The 15,670-nt window shown below is 37.1% G+C and overlaps 1 protein-coding gene across 7 annotated transcripts in view; it reads right to left on the bottom strand.

The window, feature by feature from the left end:
* The window catches only part of eys (eyes shut homolog), a 166,353-nt gene that overhangs the window by 135,465 nt on the left and 15,218 nt on the right, over positions 1–15,670 (bottom strand). For 5 of the 7 annotated variants that reach the window (XM_040001369.1, XM_040001372.1, XM_040001375.1 and 2 more), the window contains 5 exons: positions 10,241–10,437; positions 9,272–9,399; positions 8,510–8,624; positions 6,786–6,945; positions 2,916–3,020 (listed from right to left, as the gene is read on the bottom strand). In XM_040001369.1, coding sequence (XP_039857303.1) covers positions 2,916–3,020; positions 6,786–6,945; positions 8,510–8,624; positions 9,272–9,399; positions 10,241–10,437 — 705 coding nt within the window. Of the gene's footprint in view, positions 1–2,915; positions 3,021–6,785; positions 6,946–8,509; positions 8,625–9,271; positions 9,400–9,774; positions 9,833–10,240; positions 10,438–15,670 lie in introns of all 7 variants that reach the window. The other 2 variants (XM_040001376.1, XM_040001370.1) reach the window with 2 other exon arrangements.

Genomic DNA, 15,670 nt, shown 5'->3' with positions numbered 1-15,670 from the left:
CAATAATTTGAGCCATACTGATATTAAGATGTGATGCCAGTGGAGGCGAGAATAGAGAACTCCTGCAGGAAGCAGCCATCAGTAGATGGTATGCTGTGGTCAAAAACGGATAGACATGGCCAGTAACAATAGTGTTTAAACAAAGCTCAATTGGTATTAAGATGAGAAAGTCTAATGAGAATATTTTGCCCAAAACCATTACAACATGTGGTTTATGGAAAAATTCTACTAACTCAGTGATGCAGCAGAAATTGAGACACATCAGATATATCAAAAATATTCTGCTGTTCATTTCTGACAGTCCATCCATGCTATCTGTAGTCTCAGTTTCCTGTACTTAGAAGAGTGGCACCCAGTGTGGTCTCCTGCTGTTGTGTTTAAGTTTGGTATGTTGTGTTCAGAGATGCTCTTTTGGTTGGTTGGTGGTTTTGGCTTGGTACAACCTTGGTGGTAATGAGTGGTTACTTGAGTTATTGCTGGCCTTCTATCAGCTCAAAGGATTCTGGTCATTCTAATCTAACAATAACGAGGTATTTTCACTCAGAGAACTGCTGCTCAGTGGAAAGTTTCACTGTTTTGGGGCCATTCTCTCGAAACCCTAGAGAGAGTAATGTGGGAAAATCTCAGTAGATCAGCAGTTTCTGAAATAATCAGACCAGCTCGTCTGGCACTAACAACCATGCCAACTTCAAAGTCACTGAAATTACCTTTGTTCTCCATTGCTCAGTTTGGACTTTCTTGACCATATTTACACGCCTAAATGCATCGAGCTGCTGATTGACTAATTAGATATTTGTGTCAATAAGCATTTGAATACCTTTAGTTAATTTAGTGTATATATGAAGCTTTTTATGGTTAGGGTATGTGGTTATGTTCATTACATACATGTGCTTCTACAAGTTCTACCAGTTTGTTTGTGGTCCTTAAAAAGTAAATAAAAGGTGTTCTGCTTCTCAACACCTCTAAAAGAATAAGCCATGTAGGAAATAGATGAATGAATAATACTCCAAACTACTGTATCATTCACAGTCTTAGACAATGGGGAGTTATACCTTTGATACTTCAAGGACTGGCAGTTCATCAGTTGCTAAAAATACAATGCCACCTCTGAATGTCACCTTAAATTGTGACTCTAATGTGGCTTGCTTCAGCAACTGATGAGGCGAACAGACTCTGTGACCTGTGTGTCATTAACACTGGTGTTGTGCTTTAATGTTTAATTGAACAAGAGTGAACAAACAGAGTTTCATTACCATGAGTGTTACATTTCCCCTAAGAGTCTACAACAGCTAAAAATAACAGTAGCAAATTCTTGCGAGAGAAGCGTCACCTGGACACAGAGATGCTCTGCCCACCATGTCTCGGGTCTCTATATGCAGTGAAATGTTCCAGTAAAGTGGGCAAAAGCAACTGCCAGACATAGAAACTGTGCTGTGCCAACAACAGAAAGCTCCCGTGAGTCGTCCATCAGTTACCATTCAGTGAATGTAAATTCAGACTCAGCCAGTGAGGCACAATAAGCAATTACAGAAAAATTATATTAATGTGAATTTCAGAGTATAATATTTGAGCAATGCAGTTCCATTCATGAGCTCTGGCAATGAGTTTGGTATTTTTTCTCAGCTGTCAATCACAGGCCAAGAGTGTAAACTGATCCTGCAAATAAGGTGGCAAAGATGCTTGCTGCAGCTTGTTTCCTCTATCTGGCTCAGCAGAGCATGTTGTGATCAGTAGCATGCTGTGACTGCTATAAACAAGGAGATCAATAAAATAAAAACATAGCACGTGGAAAAAAAAAATATTTTAGTAAGCAGGATACAACTAAAAATATATGCATATGTATATTTTCATGTGATAAAATAAGTCATGATGTGTCACAGCCCAGAGACCCTGCTGGCAAAAGTTAATCACCTTTGGTTCCCAGGTAAGCGCCCTGGTGGGGGACAGAACCCCCATAGGGGTGACATTGGTGGTACAGAGGCGTGAAAAAGGTTGAGGGAACACGTGAAGGTGTAATTTTTTTTTTTTAAAAATACATAAACCCACTTTTGATGGCTGATCATAATCTTTTTTCCCCACTAACTTTCAACATGTTTTTTTTTTTATTATTATTAATGATTACAGCCAGATGCTAATACCAATATATCAGCAAAAAAGAGACAGGAGAAACACCCTTCAACCATGTTATAACTGTTGATTTTGCACAGTTTGTCCAGCAGAGGGCAACTTCCATGTTGGCAACACAGGTTTGGAAGTACACAAACACAACAGCCAGCTGATGCAACCTGAGCGTAAATCACTAATCTACGATCTTTTATGACAATACACCAAGATTACGTTTAAAGTGTACTGTTATACTATCTTAGTCAGGACTTCTAAAATCACAACACATAACAAACTTTGAAAGGTGAAGTCTGTTCATCTTTCACGTTATACAGAAAATATATCGGCTAATATATCAGATTTTTTTAATCACCAAAGATCAGTATCAGTGTTAAAAATCCTATTTTGAGTTGTTTTTGATGGTGATCATGCAGACTACCTTGATGATTAGGGAGACACGTGAAAAGTATGTACAGAGGCACCAGTAAATCTGATTTTAAACAGGTAACAATAAATACATAACTATATATACATATTTTTAAAGTGACTTCACCCAAAACGTGATGTTAAATTCCTTTTTTTCTCTTTTTTTTGGACCTGCAAGTTATACTTTGTAACACCATATCATTTGGGAAGTTATACAACATCATGGCCTCATTTATGGCTCAATCCAGAGTGTCGACATGATCAATGTCTCTGGCTCATCCCACCACAGCCACCAAATGGCGTGCTTTCTCGAGCCAAGGATACAGTAAACATAAATTACCTACATCTTTACTACAATAAGGTCTAGTTTTGGACATAGCGCATACCTGTAGGACATTGGCAACTGTAGTCTCCTAGCAAGTCATAGCACTTGCCATTGTGCTGACAAGGTCTGGAGTCACACTCATTGATCTCAGTCTCACAGTTTGTTCCTGGGGAAAGAGGTTTTAGATGTAATAAGCAGCATTATATATCGCCACACTATTTTCACACAGTCCCGACCTCTGCACCCCAACATATTGCAGTTCATCTTTCGTGTGAATTGTTAAAATGCAGCACTCTTTTCCTGAATGACTCAGCCTAGCATAAAGACTGAAAGCAGGGGGATACTGCTAACCTGCTTCTGTCTAAAAACACACTAATTAATGCATATTTACAGTGTTTGCTCTGTGGAAAAAAAGTAAAAACCCCGACTAGGGGCTTATGTGCTGCTCTATTTTTTCAACTCAGGGCATTGACAACCGGGAGTCTTGTTATCACTGTGAAAGTGCCAGACAGATGCTGGTGGGCAGATGTGTTTTTTTTGTTTGTTTGTTTATTTGTTTATTATGCTAAAGCTGGATTAATTGGCTGCAGGCTTTACCTTCAGACTTAGCATACAGATATGACAATAATATCAATCTTCTCTATAGACCTTCGGCAAGAAAATGAATGAGCAAATTTCCCCCCAATTTTTTTAAAGAGTTGCCTGAAGCCGTTTTAAAACATTTCTGCTGAAATAATAATTAGGTTGCAAACATTCACCTATTAAGATGCTCTAGGATTCAAGTGCTGAGGCCAAGTATATACACAAGAGAAAACAGGCCCTTGATAGCATGGGCTCAGTTTCTTGTTAAGAAAATGGACATTTAATGACAAGCTCTGTCTAAAAGAAAGCAGATGATGTGGGGGACGGAGGTTGCCTTAGAAGAGATTTGCTTGGTGCTCAGCTGCCTCAGCAGCTGCTAGTTCCACTGCTGTGATTGGGGGTGGATGCTTTCCCGTGCAGGTTATTAATTTAAAAAGTCCTGTCATCAATAACAGAGGTGCAATGACATGTAGTGAAAATCCCTCCTTGACAGCAGCAACCTCGTGCTACGGCACAAACACTATGATTGATAACATCTGCACGGCTGATGGTACAGGTCATTATGTATAAAAAAATGCTATGCAGTGGAACAGCAAATTATACAAATTTGTCCTACTAAAATCCGGAAAACAGCTAAAATCCTGTCTGGCTGTAAGTAAAATCAGTTATACAGCTTTTTAATGAATATTTAATGATGTGGATTGTTGAGATTTATAGGACAAAAAATAGTGTTATCCAATATATAGCAACTGTTTCAAAAAATGTAAAAAAAATAAAATAAAAATAAATAAAATAAATAAAAAATATATATATATATATATATATATATATATATGCACATTTCACTGTTTTCTAATTGCACAGTCCTGAATCATTTGGAGAAAATACTAGCATCTAACCTTATAGTTAATTAAAAATGCATTAGAGTCCACAATAATATGAAAAATAAAGCTTTCCACAAGGAAACCTGGATGCCGGGGTTGAGTAATGCATCCTAAGTTATAATCTATGATGAGTACAGTGGGATTTCAGGGCGAAGCTTGAAATTAAATTGGCCTTCCTATCCTGCATGGGTAGAAATTCCAGCGCAAAAGTCCTGAGATGCCAGAAAATGATGAATTCTATCAGTCACTAAGAAGTGCCATGGTGTAAAAGACAATTTTCCATTACTGAAGTGGCAACAGATTTCAGCTTTGAACGGGGAGGGGGCCGAAACGTGTTCATGTAGTGCTATGTAAGGCCTTATCTGACTGACAGCTGAGTGTGTCAGGACTTAAGGCTAGATTGTGAAATGTGCTATAGGCCAAAACCTGAGTGCACCAGATAGGAAAAAAATCACATGTGCTGGCTGTTTAAGTAGTAAAACAACAGAGGAACAATTCAGAGCTGTACCATTACAACCTTTACAGTAAGTGCAATGTCTGGTAGCGATGACAATCTGTGTCATTCCATTTGTGTGTCGATGAACGTCTTAAATAATGTAACTAGGTCTAAACAGAGCTGTGTATATTTTGTATCACTGTGATGGTTTGCTAATCATATAAAAGCATGATACAGCGAACCGAGAAAAGCAGATGAAAAGAGTCTTTCTTTCTTCGGCAGATTGAACTGTTTAGATAAACAATTCTTCAAACATGATCTTCTGCTATGGAGTACAATGACAGCTGTGACCGAGATAAAGAATACAACTTCTAATCACATTGTGTCTGTCTCTGTGAATGTGCTCAACCTTTTTAAGCATGGTAAATAAAAAAGGGTTAATCTTCTTTTCTACAACTGCTCCTTTTGTTTTTTCGTGCCTCTGCATTGTTTATTCAACCACTGTCACTGATAGCTTAACAAGTTTTGCCCATGTTCCGAGCTGGCAGCTAATTAGGAAGCAGTTTGCCAGATTACTTGGATTAAACACAATCAGCAGCAGGCCGTAGGAATGTCGAGCAGGCGAGGCCGCTGATAAATAAGCTTCAAGGTAAAACAAATAAAAAAGTCATATCACAAATATTACTGGATTTTGCTTTAAATCTGTGCTTGGCTTGTGATTTACCACCAATCCCTGGCCTGAATTAGATATTGTAGAATTAGTTTCCACTTGGGAGACAAGAACACTTATGTTCTTAGCGGTAGCTGCTAGTTTTGTGCTTCTCTAGACAAAGTTAAAAAAGTTTTGCCTCTAGGCTACATCAGGTAGTGCAGCAGATTGAGAACAAATGGTACTAATACTACTACCACAAATAAAAAATGTATAGGTCACCCAAGGGATGTTTTCTTTGTTTTTTATTTTTGTTCTACTCCCCCGGGAGGTCAGAGGTCAGCTATGGGACAGCAGCCCTTGAGCCAGCTGTGGTTCGGTCTTTTGAGATATTAATTAAATCAGATTCTTGAAAAAGAAATTACAGCATTAGACGTCTATAACAGAACTACAATGTTAACCCTGGTATGTGCCAAGGCAGGGGGACGGTTTCGAGATTGCTTGATGGAAGCTGCGTGGATATTAGCATATGGCTGATTTATGGATTTATATTTTAAAAACGTTCCACAGAAAGATCAAGAACATATTCTCACGAGGTTTGTTTGTGTTTGGGGATCCATCTATGGATTTAAGGTTGGGTTAACATTGTGCGTCTACAAATATGTAACATGATCGACTGATGTCTGAACTCTTCATGAACACCTTGACCATGTTTGTATGTCTTTTTTTGTTAGCTATGCATAATGCATTGCTTCTATGACAAAGTGACAGTGGAGAGTAGATTTCCCTTTCAAAGTGGTTTTATGTGACATAAAATTTTAATGCACACTTGCCAGTTAATGAGAAAAAACAAAGAAAACAGAAGAAAAAAAACATTTTCTGTCACTATAGACGACATTCAAGCATGATACCAGTTATGTACTTTTAATGGAATACATGAGCATCTCATAAGTTCTTTATGGATTTTATGCCTTTTGTTTTAAACCACCAACAAAAGTCAAAATGTATAATTTATGATTTGCTCTTAGCATGAAAGCTCCATGTCAAATGTCTTGCATGTGGACTGCGGATTGGCCATCTTAAAATAGTAAAATATTCAGAAAACGACAGCACTCCGTGGCTTTGTGTGTCTTGACTTTGGTTGGTGCTTATATAACAAGATGTCAAGAAATGTCAACACCATGTATCTGTCAGCCTCTGCCAGTTTTACATCAGATTTTCCTCAAACATTAAGGTTAAGGAATCAGTCATTCCTCATCCCATAACCGGCATTCCACAACTGTGTGTACAAATTAGGAGACAGGAGTCTGTTGCCAGGAGACAGATGGACAGACTCACTGAAAAGGAACAAAAAGAGATAATAAAACAAAGATATCTCACCTGTAAAGCCAAGGGGACATTTGCAGGAGTACTGAGGGGGAGATGTTGGCTGATTTGTTGCAATGCATGTTGCACCATTCAAACAGCTGTTTGGCTTTATCTGACAGGCATCACCCACATATTGACAATATTCTCCAACCCAACCTGGGGCACAAACACACTGCAGGAATGCAGAAAATTATTCATAAGATCAGTAATATAGTAGAGTATACATCAATCTATAATAAAATGTATCATACAGAGCACACTGTATTAGAGCGAAATCATTGAATCGTGCACATTTTGAGCCTGGAGATGAATGAATAAATCACAGCTTCAAATAAATTTCAGTTCACCAAAAATTACTTCGAGAGATATTAAAGATGGTTTAATTGGCTTTGAGACGTTTTCAACCAAGATTTCTACCATCACCACGATATAATGGAGATGAATATAATTTTTGACAGTCAGAACTCAGTGAACAGCTTTAAATAAAAATTCATAGTACTTTTTTTTTTTTTGCCTTTTCATTAACGCAAATTCAATTACGCAGTTGTGAAGACTAAAATCCTGGATGGACAATAAGAAAAATCTGATCCAAATAAGCTAAAACAGGGTTTCTCTCTAAATGTGCACCTCAGATGTTTCTTTGTCACAAACACGAGGTGTTACAAAGAGAAAAAACACAAACACTACTCTCTATATCTAGCATTAAAATGATTTTATGTTATCTATAGTTGTGCATATGGAGCTTCTACACGACACACTAACCATTTTATTACTACCCACAGTAAATATTTATTCATATTCAAACCCTAAAAGTCACAAAAATATAAGAAAACGTTAAAAGAAAAACTCGCACTTGCAGTTAGTCAACAACTTTTGACTATCTCTGACCAAACGTGCACCAACATAAAGCATGTAAAAGTAGATCGTAGATAAAGAACCCTATCAGTGGTCTAATGGAACAAGACTGATGGAGAATAATTAGGAGCTATGGGGCATTACAGAGCACTCTCAGGTGTTGTAAAAAATGCAGACATTTGAGAAGACTGAGAAACTGGGAGGCAAATTAGACCCGGACCTGTCAGTCTGAACAAAGCTTCCACATATACACCAGGATTTAATGACTTAGAATTGGATTACTGCTTTCTGTAGTCATAGAACTACCACTGATGTTTCTGTAATTCTCTTTGTATTTCACTGTCATATAGACAACATTAGAAAACCCCCCAAACATTTAAACATGTCTAAACCAGGTCTTATCTCTGTATTTGTACTGCATGTACTTTATATTCAGGGACAACTGTAAGAACATCACGCAATAGTTGCCATTCTGAAGCATTCATCATTAAAATTGATCCAGTGCATAACTGTTGCATCATTAAAGCAGATTTTATAGTCTAAAAATGAATACTTGCTAACAAAAAAGCCACAAACCAAACAGATTCACAGGAAGGTCAACATGCTCAAATTTCTGAAAAGTGCAAAAGGTTACAATACACCATTTAGACCAATATTACTCTGGAAATGATCAAATGCAATAACGGAGAGTGGACCACTCCCATGTTTTTATCACAAAAAAGATTTAAAAAAAAATCTTACTACCGAAACAGAACATTTATTTTATGAATCCTAACAACACTTATGAATGAGTTCACGCTGCGTCGACTCTGTATGCGTCATGAGTCATATTTCGTGGGCTTTATTGCATTTCATTATGACTGAAACCTTGAATTACTTACCTGATATCCGCCAATTACACTCAAGCACAATCCCTCATTTAGGCAGCTGATATTGAGCAGACTGCAGTAGTCAATTATTTCTTCACAATTCTTCCCAGAAAACCCACTCAGACATCTGTTGAGAGGCGGTCAGTGTCATCAAAATCAATTCACCTTGAGCTTTAAGCACTAACAAGCAATGCTGTGTTGTTTCTTTATACGAGATTTCTGGGATTCTAATTCAGTTTTCCGCATGATCTGATTCTGATAAAGACAGGGGCGTGTCGCTAATCAGGTTAGCATTTTTTACCCATTTTCTGAAATGCTTGATGTTAGCGTATCATACCAAGTCAAGCTCTAATGTGAATCAAATTAACTATACTGTATAATATGCCAAATATACACTTCCCTGTATTTGTATTATATTTGGTTCTTATTTAGTCAAATTTCTTGTGTGAGAGTTGTTATCTGATAAACAAATTAAACCAGTTTATCTGTTTTGTGGTCTGGTACAGTTTAATATCTGGATATCTTGAAAGATGGCAGAAATGAATGGCATGAAATGGAAACGTTTTCATAGGAAAAGCATTTAAGTCTCTGTTTCAACTCTCAACGATGACTTCCTGGAGCTTTTAAAACAACTTTAAATCCTCCTCACATCAAAAGGTGGAAAAAAAAAAAATCACATTTTTATTCATTCTCAGAGGGAGACACATTCATAAGAAACGCGAATCATCTTCAAGAAGAGACTATGATGTTCCTATTATTAGATCTCCCTCTTACCTGCAGATGTAATCATTTCCCCTGGACACACAGGTGGAATTGTTCAAACATGGTGATGGACTACACAGGCTGTTCTGCCTCCTGCACGCTGTGGCCACACTACCATCTGCACAGACACATTCAGAGCCCTGCATGGGAGAAGCAATACAACCTAGATCACCTGCAAGCCTGGGATGGGACGCTTAAATTACACAAAAGGTACATTCGATTTCCAAGTGTAGGAACACGGAACATTATCAATAAAAGAGCAAATCACCATAGTGATAAAAATGGGCCTTCATTGAGTCACAGTTATATTTGCTACAGACTTCTACACTTTCATTAAATATAATCTAAATAAATAATAGGTTTTACATTTGTTTTAATATGGTTTTTAGATATGAGAGGCTAACAAATGTTAATGTTCTTGTAATTCAAAGTTAAACAGATTATGCTTCTAGGAAAAAATATATATGTCAGGCAGCAGCAATAATGTGCATTATGTTGATAAATGTCCTCTTTACTCTTCTCTGCTCGGGTATCCTTAGGTGGGTCTCGAAAATGTGTAGTGCACTTGGCAAACTGTAATGAACAAAACAAAGGTCGTAGAGAAAGACAATTAGACCACTGCTGTATTTTCCCCAGAGTATCCTCTAGAGCATTAGAAACACTACCACCTCTGCAAAATGTATGAGTACACTAGCATTTCCCATGAAAGGTGCAAATTGCAGCAGGCATCCAATTACAAAAAGGTTCTGATGAGAGCCATTTCAAACTGGCACTTAAATATGGACTGGGTCATTCAATCAAAATGTTAGAGAAAGCAGACACCCTTTCCCACAGCTCATCTTCACCGGGAAATATTAATTGCTCCCGGAGCTTTTAGAATGAAGGCATTTGATCTCGCTTCAAGACACTATTAATTTTCATGTGCCATTTCTTGTTTACGTCCCACTGAGGGAAAACAAATAAGGGAAATAAAGTCCTCACGCGATCCCCTGCAGTGCACATTTGTTCCTCCCGACATGGGTGCGACTTGCAATCGAAGTTAACTCGAGATTCGCAGCAGAGGCCCGCAAATCGTTCCGGACAATGGCAAACAAATCCTGTGGGACTCTCTTCACATGTACCACCATTTCTACATGGATTTGGGTCACAGGAGGCTTTCCTCTTCTCACATGGTGGGCCTGCAAAACCAGCAAAATAGATTACTGCACTTTTATTTAGAAACCATACTGCGTCTACTGGCGTTCTTAGCATAGCATGAATTTAACTATTCTGTATACTTTTGAATCTCAAATATTAAACATGGAAATTAACAAGCATGGAATGACTTCAAAGAATTTTCACACCAGAAATGAAATGCAGACGTGATTTAGAATCCAAGAATGAAGGGGTGACTGACAGGTTTAATCATTTACACAGGGTAGTGACATGTGTAGGGCCATTTCCTGGCACTATGCATGCATAACATTAAAAACGGTAAATAAATGGTAAATGGCCTGCATTTGTATAGCGCTTTACTTAGTCCCTAAGGACCCCAAAGCGCTTTACACTACATTCAGTCATCCACCAATTCACACACACATTCACGCACTGTAAAAAGATGCTCCCACAAATAAACTTGATGCAAGACTGACTGTACACAGATTCACCGCGTCTTGTTATCCTGTTGATTTACTCTCCTAAATTGGTAGGATGATGTTCCCACCAAAGTCAAAACAATGAGTCAAAAGTAAAACTCTCAAGTTATTCAGATATGTAAAATCACAAACTAGCAGTATAATAACAGCTGTCACTTGAGTTGTTTAGCTCTACTTGTAGTTTACAGCAGTCTTGTGTCTGTACAGAGTGAAATAATCATTTTATATCATATTCACCTCAGGGAAACCAAACCCGCAGCGCCAAACACAAATTATTGGGAACTCTTCACCTAAAAATCAATTTTTTTTTCCCTGAAAGCTATAAAGATGGAGTGGATTGCATTGCCTCCTCTTGTTTTGTTTTTTTCCCCGTTTAGCCTGCATGATGGAGAACTGCCTCAGTCTCAGGGTAATATGCTTCCTGCTGTGTGTGTGTATTTAAATTTGTGCTTGTGCCATACAGCGCCGCTGCCATCCCATTAAATCAGGCCACACAGCATTTACATCACGACCGTAAACAGGAAAAATAGTTGTTTGATAACACTGTAAAAAGCCTCACTAGTAATATAATTAAATGTGGGATAAACCCGAGCTAATTAAAAGCAGTCTGGTTTTTATGAGAATAAAAAATGTGAGGAAAATATCTGGTCTGTGATTATTCCTGACAGTTTCTCCATGTTTGCGTATGTGGGTTATGCCACATAGGTTTGTAATTTTATTATTGTTGTTTTATTTATTATTATTCATTTTTATTATTTTTATTTTCTAATATTGCAGTTTTTTTTAACATTTTGTTATATGCCGATTATTGCAATAACACATATTGTGATTTATCACCTTTTTTTTACCTGCAATTTATACCCTCAAAGTTAAACTATGACAATATCTGCGTTATTCAATAAGATAAAGCTATGGAACTTATTATTACTTTTTCTTATGTTGTTGCTGCAAACCTGACATAAATGTTACCATTAGATGGAATGGGGTGAAGTTCACAGTTAAATGTAATATTTCTAAAAATACAGCAATTACTTGTAATATACTGCTTAAAATTACATATCTGTTGCTGTCTATATAGGCAGAAGTTCACATTTAACAAAAAAAAAAAAATCACATTTTACTATTACATTTGTGCTCAACAACCTTCCTGTTTTATTGAATTATAACCAGAATACAACCAGCTGGCAGCCAACGATTGATTCAGACTGATGGCAACATGTTAGGAATATGCCTACATTTATAAATTAGACGGCAATTATTTACAAAACTTCAGTCAGCGATTGCAGTCAGTCAAAGTCAGACTGCGACTGTTTGTAGACAGGTTCCTTCCTATCAGGCGTCCCAGTGTGTTGGATGATTTTTTTGTGTTCGTTTGTTTTTGGTTGCTGTGATTTAATCTAAGTTTGCTCAGCTAACGTTACCTCAGGATGGTGGCGCATGAGATGAACCCTGTAGTTCGCAGTATTTTCAGAGTATTTTAACTTATTTAATTAAATATCTATATTTGGTGCCCTTGTATCAATATAATATTGTCACACAAAATCTCACAGTAAACTGCTGTATCGATTTTTATTAACGCATGGTAAATGTCCTGGAACAGTTTTATACTATAGCTCAAATACTATTTTATTTTTATTCTCATATTTCACTGTTCTCATTTTATTTTTTATTTTTTTTAAAAGTATACAAGTTTATTCATTAAATCCTGCTGTATTATTCAATATTTTTATGCGCACAACACAGTGTTATTTTTTTTTTTATTATTTATACATCATTTGATATACACCAAATTAAAGTTAACACAGATTTTTAACTGATAAACATGCATTTTACTAAGTAGTGAGCGCCACAGCTTTCAGCATATTGTAAGCATTTTCTTAAATAAAGTAACTTTGACCTAAGCTCTAGTCAGCAGTTTAATTTCACAACTGTGAACTTAACCAGGGACAAAGTAATGCTGCAGTGATATTGTGCACAAAGGATAAAATTAGACTGAAATCACTGCAAGGTCAAGGTGAATAAATTTTGATGTTATTCCCTTGTGAGGTTTTTTTTTTCTTTCTCACATGACACCTACACATTTATCTTTCTAGTGACTTCTTTTTTTTGCATATTTTCTTTAATCCCCCTGCTGATACAAGTGCTCATGTCCCAGAGGCTCCTCCTAGCCTCCTCTGTGGGCATCAATCTTACTGTACCCAACTTCAGAGTTTGCTTTTTGCTTCAGCTCATTTTACATCAGAAATTGAGTTTTCAAAACTGGTCCACTCAAAGCTGCACCTCTACAAACTGCTTTCCTGTAGAATTTCCATCTGTCATATGTATTAATGAAGCATAATAATGATAATTCCCTCTGTAAAATGCTAACAATGTTAGTTAACACCGATGATGGTTTATATATTTATTACAGTCATTTACATTTGTGCTCTCATCTAAAACACCATTGTTTCTGCAGTGACTTTGAATTGCATCCATCTAATATGCATAAAACACCAGCATGTCAATGCCTAATTAAAACAGTTTAACAAGGCTAATGACTGCATATATACACCAAATTAAACTTACAAAACTTGGCTTTATTACCAACAAGATTTTAGAAACAATTAACACCATATTCCAAATGAAAATGGTCTTATAAAGATGGTAATACTTAACAACAAATGCCCTAGAGGTAGAGTAGAAGAGAGTCAAATCAAAAGAAAATCTCATTTGAAACATCCCATGAGTTTGGCTCATTATTCTCTGCGCATAGACTTTGGCCTGTGAGGGCAGCCAGCACTGGAGCAGCCACTAACTTCCACTTGATTAATGAGCCAACTGCAGCAGGGAGGTAAAGGAAGCACGAGCTCTACAGAACTCCCAAGAAGCTGATGGGACACCAAGACACCATGACTGTGCGAAAGCACCCAGTGGAGTCTGCTTATTTGAGGGAGCAGCAGCAATTAAAGCAAATTACAAGAAGCTACAAAAGCAGTCAGAGCATGTAAGTCCACAATTTGTTTCTGATGGAAATTATAGGAATTATCTATTTGACTTCAAACAAGGGCAGATGTTTTCTTTAATAGGGCCAACTATTTGGTTTTAACAAATGTAAGTAGCTGGTAATCATTATACTGTCATCACTGACAGCTTGGGTTAAAAGGCTTGCAAAATGCTTCTTTTACATGAAACAAAACAAAACAAGAGCAAAAAACAGCTAACACAAAAATCATTTGACTCTTTTTTTTCCCCACTAGTTTCACTCCTAATGCTGTAGTTAGAGAAAAACGTTACATTTCAAAGAGCAATTCAGACTTGAATAAAAGGAAAATATGATAAAGTTCATGTGAACCAAATTTAACATACAGTCTAGTCCACCGGTGTTGCGTTAAGGAACTAACATAAGTATAATGTCCTCTACCTGATCGAAAATATTCAGTATTCAATTCAGCAGGTATCTGGCATTCACTACCAACAAGGGGATGAAGGCAAAGTGATAATTTCCTCTTTCAAAGATTTTGAAAATTATCCTGTAATCTTGCTACAGTAATCTTTTTCTCTTTTAAATCTTCAGAGCCATTTCATAAAACATCCGAGAATACCTTTTAAAATGACTTTTTTTTTTCTCCTTCTTTTGTATGGCCTTAATAATCTCTTGTTATAAAGAAAAAAGAATATGCCAGACAGTACTGGAAGTAACCTTGAAACAACATCTCTAAAATAATAAGCTGAAAGCATGGGCTGGACTCGAAAGGCGAAGCTGTGACACTTCAAGAATGCTGCCAGGACAAATTGTGCTCCAAACAAAACAATGAATCAATGTGAAAAGCCACTTGGAGATTTTACTCCAGAAAGTTCATTGCAGGCTTGATTTTTATAGCAGAGAGTGATATCGAGGGCAGCCCGAGGAGCATCTAGGTCTTGTAACCATTTGTGTGTGATAACGATTGACCCGACTGTACAAAAATACAGCGGATGAGACTAAATAATGAGCGAATCACTAATGTGCCATACATCTTCGCCGCAGCAAAAGTCCCACTCAGCGCCTATACATGAGCGTCCAGCACTGTCTCTGAAGTGGATGGTCTTGGCTGGGAGTGAAAAATGTGTCACAATGCTCTTTGATTTGCTTTTGTAAGTGATTCTTAGAGACGGGGATCAGCTACTTTAACCCTAAGCCTAAATATAATATAACCATGCAATTTGTCTCTGTGAATATGAGCAGAGCAGAAGAAAAGTGATGGATTTCCACATAACTATATCCAGTTCTCAGATGTATATTAATTCTGCCCTTTCTGTGTATCAACTTTACATCACGTGTTGTTTCTGTTGTGACCTAAAAAAGTGACGCGTTTGTTTTATCCTGAACTTGGAAGCCTGATGTGTGCCACCTGTAAAATGTAATTATAAATACTATCATAAATGGGACTTATTCTTCAAATAACGAGCACTGAATAACATTCATTTTTATCTTTACGCTCTCAGCAGAAACAATACACTATAAATTACATTTTACCTGATTGCCGTAAACCTTTATTTTATTAACTCCGGCACGCTCCGTTAGCTAGCAGTATAGCCCAGGCCCTTTAGAGCGGCACATCACTGGTTGTAATATGAGGCATTTGATTTGAAGTGGCCCCTTCATATATTATGATGACAAATATAACATCGAGTGGGATCAAGTTTATAGCCCACAAGGAAATGCTGATCTTTTTATGATTTATGATGATTTGAAGATAGCCCTCCTGTTTGAGGGAAATTACATGGTTCTGGGAGGTGAGTGAAAAAACACTTTCCA

Source organism: Simochromis diagramma, unplaced genomic scaffold (assembly GCF_900408965.1).
Source record: "Simochromis diagramma unplaced genomic scaffold, fSimDia1.1 OVJJ01000421.1, whole genome shotgun sequence".
Classification (NCBI taxonomy): Eukaryota; Metazoa; Chordata; class Actinopteri; order Cichliformes; family Cichlidae; genus Simochromis; species Simochromis diagramma.
Note: the sequence above shows the minus strand (reverse complement) of the source record. Positions and strands in the feature narration are given on the sequence as shown.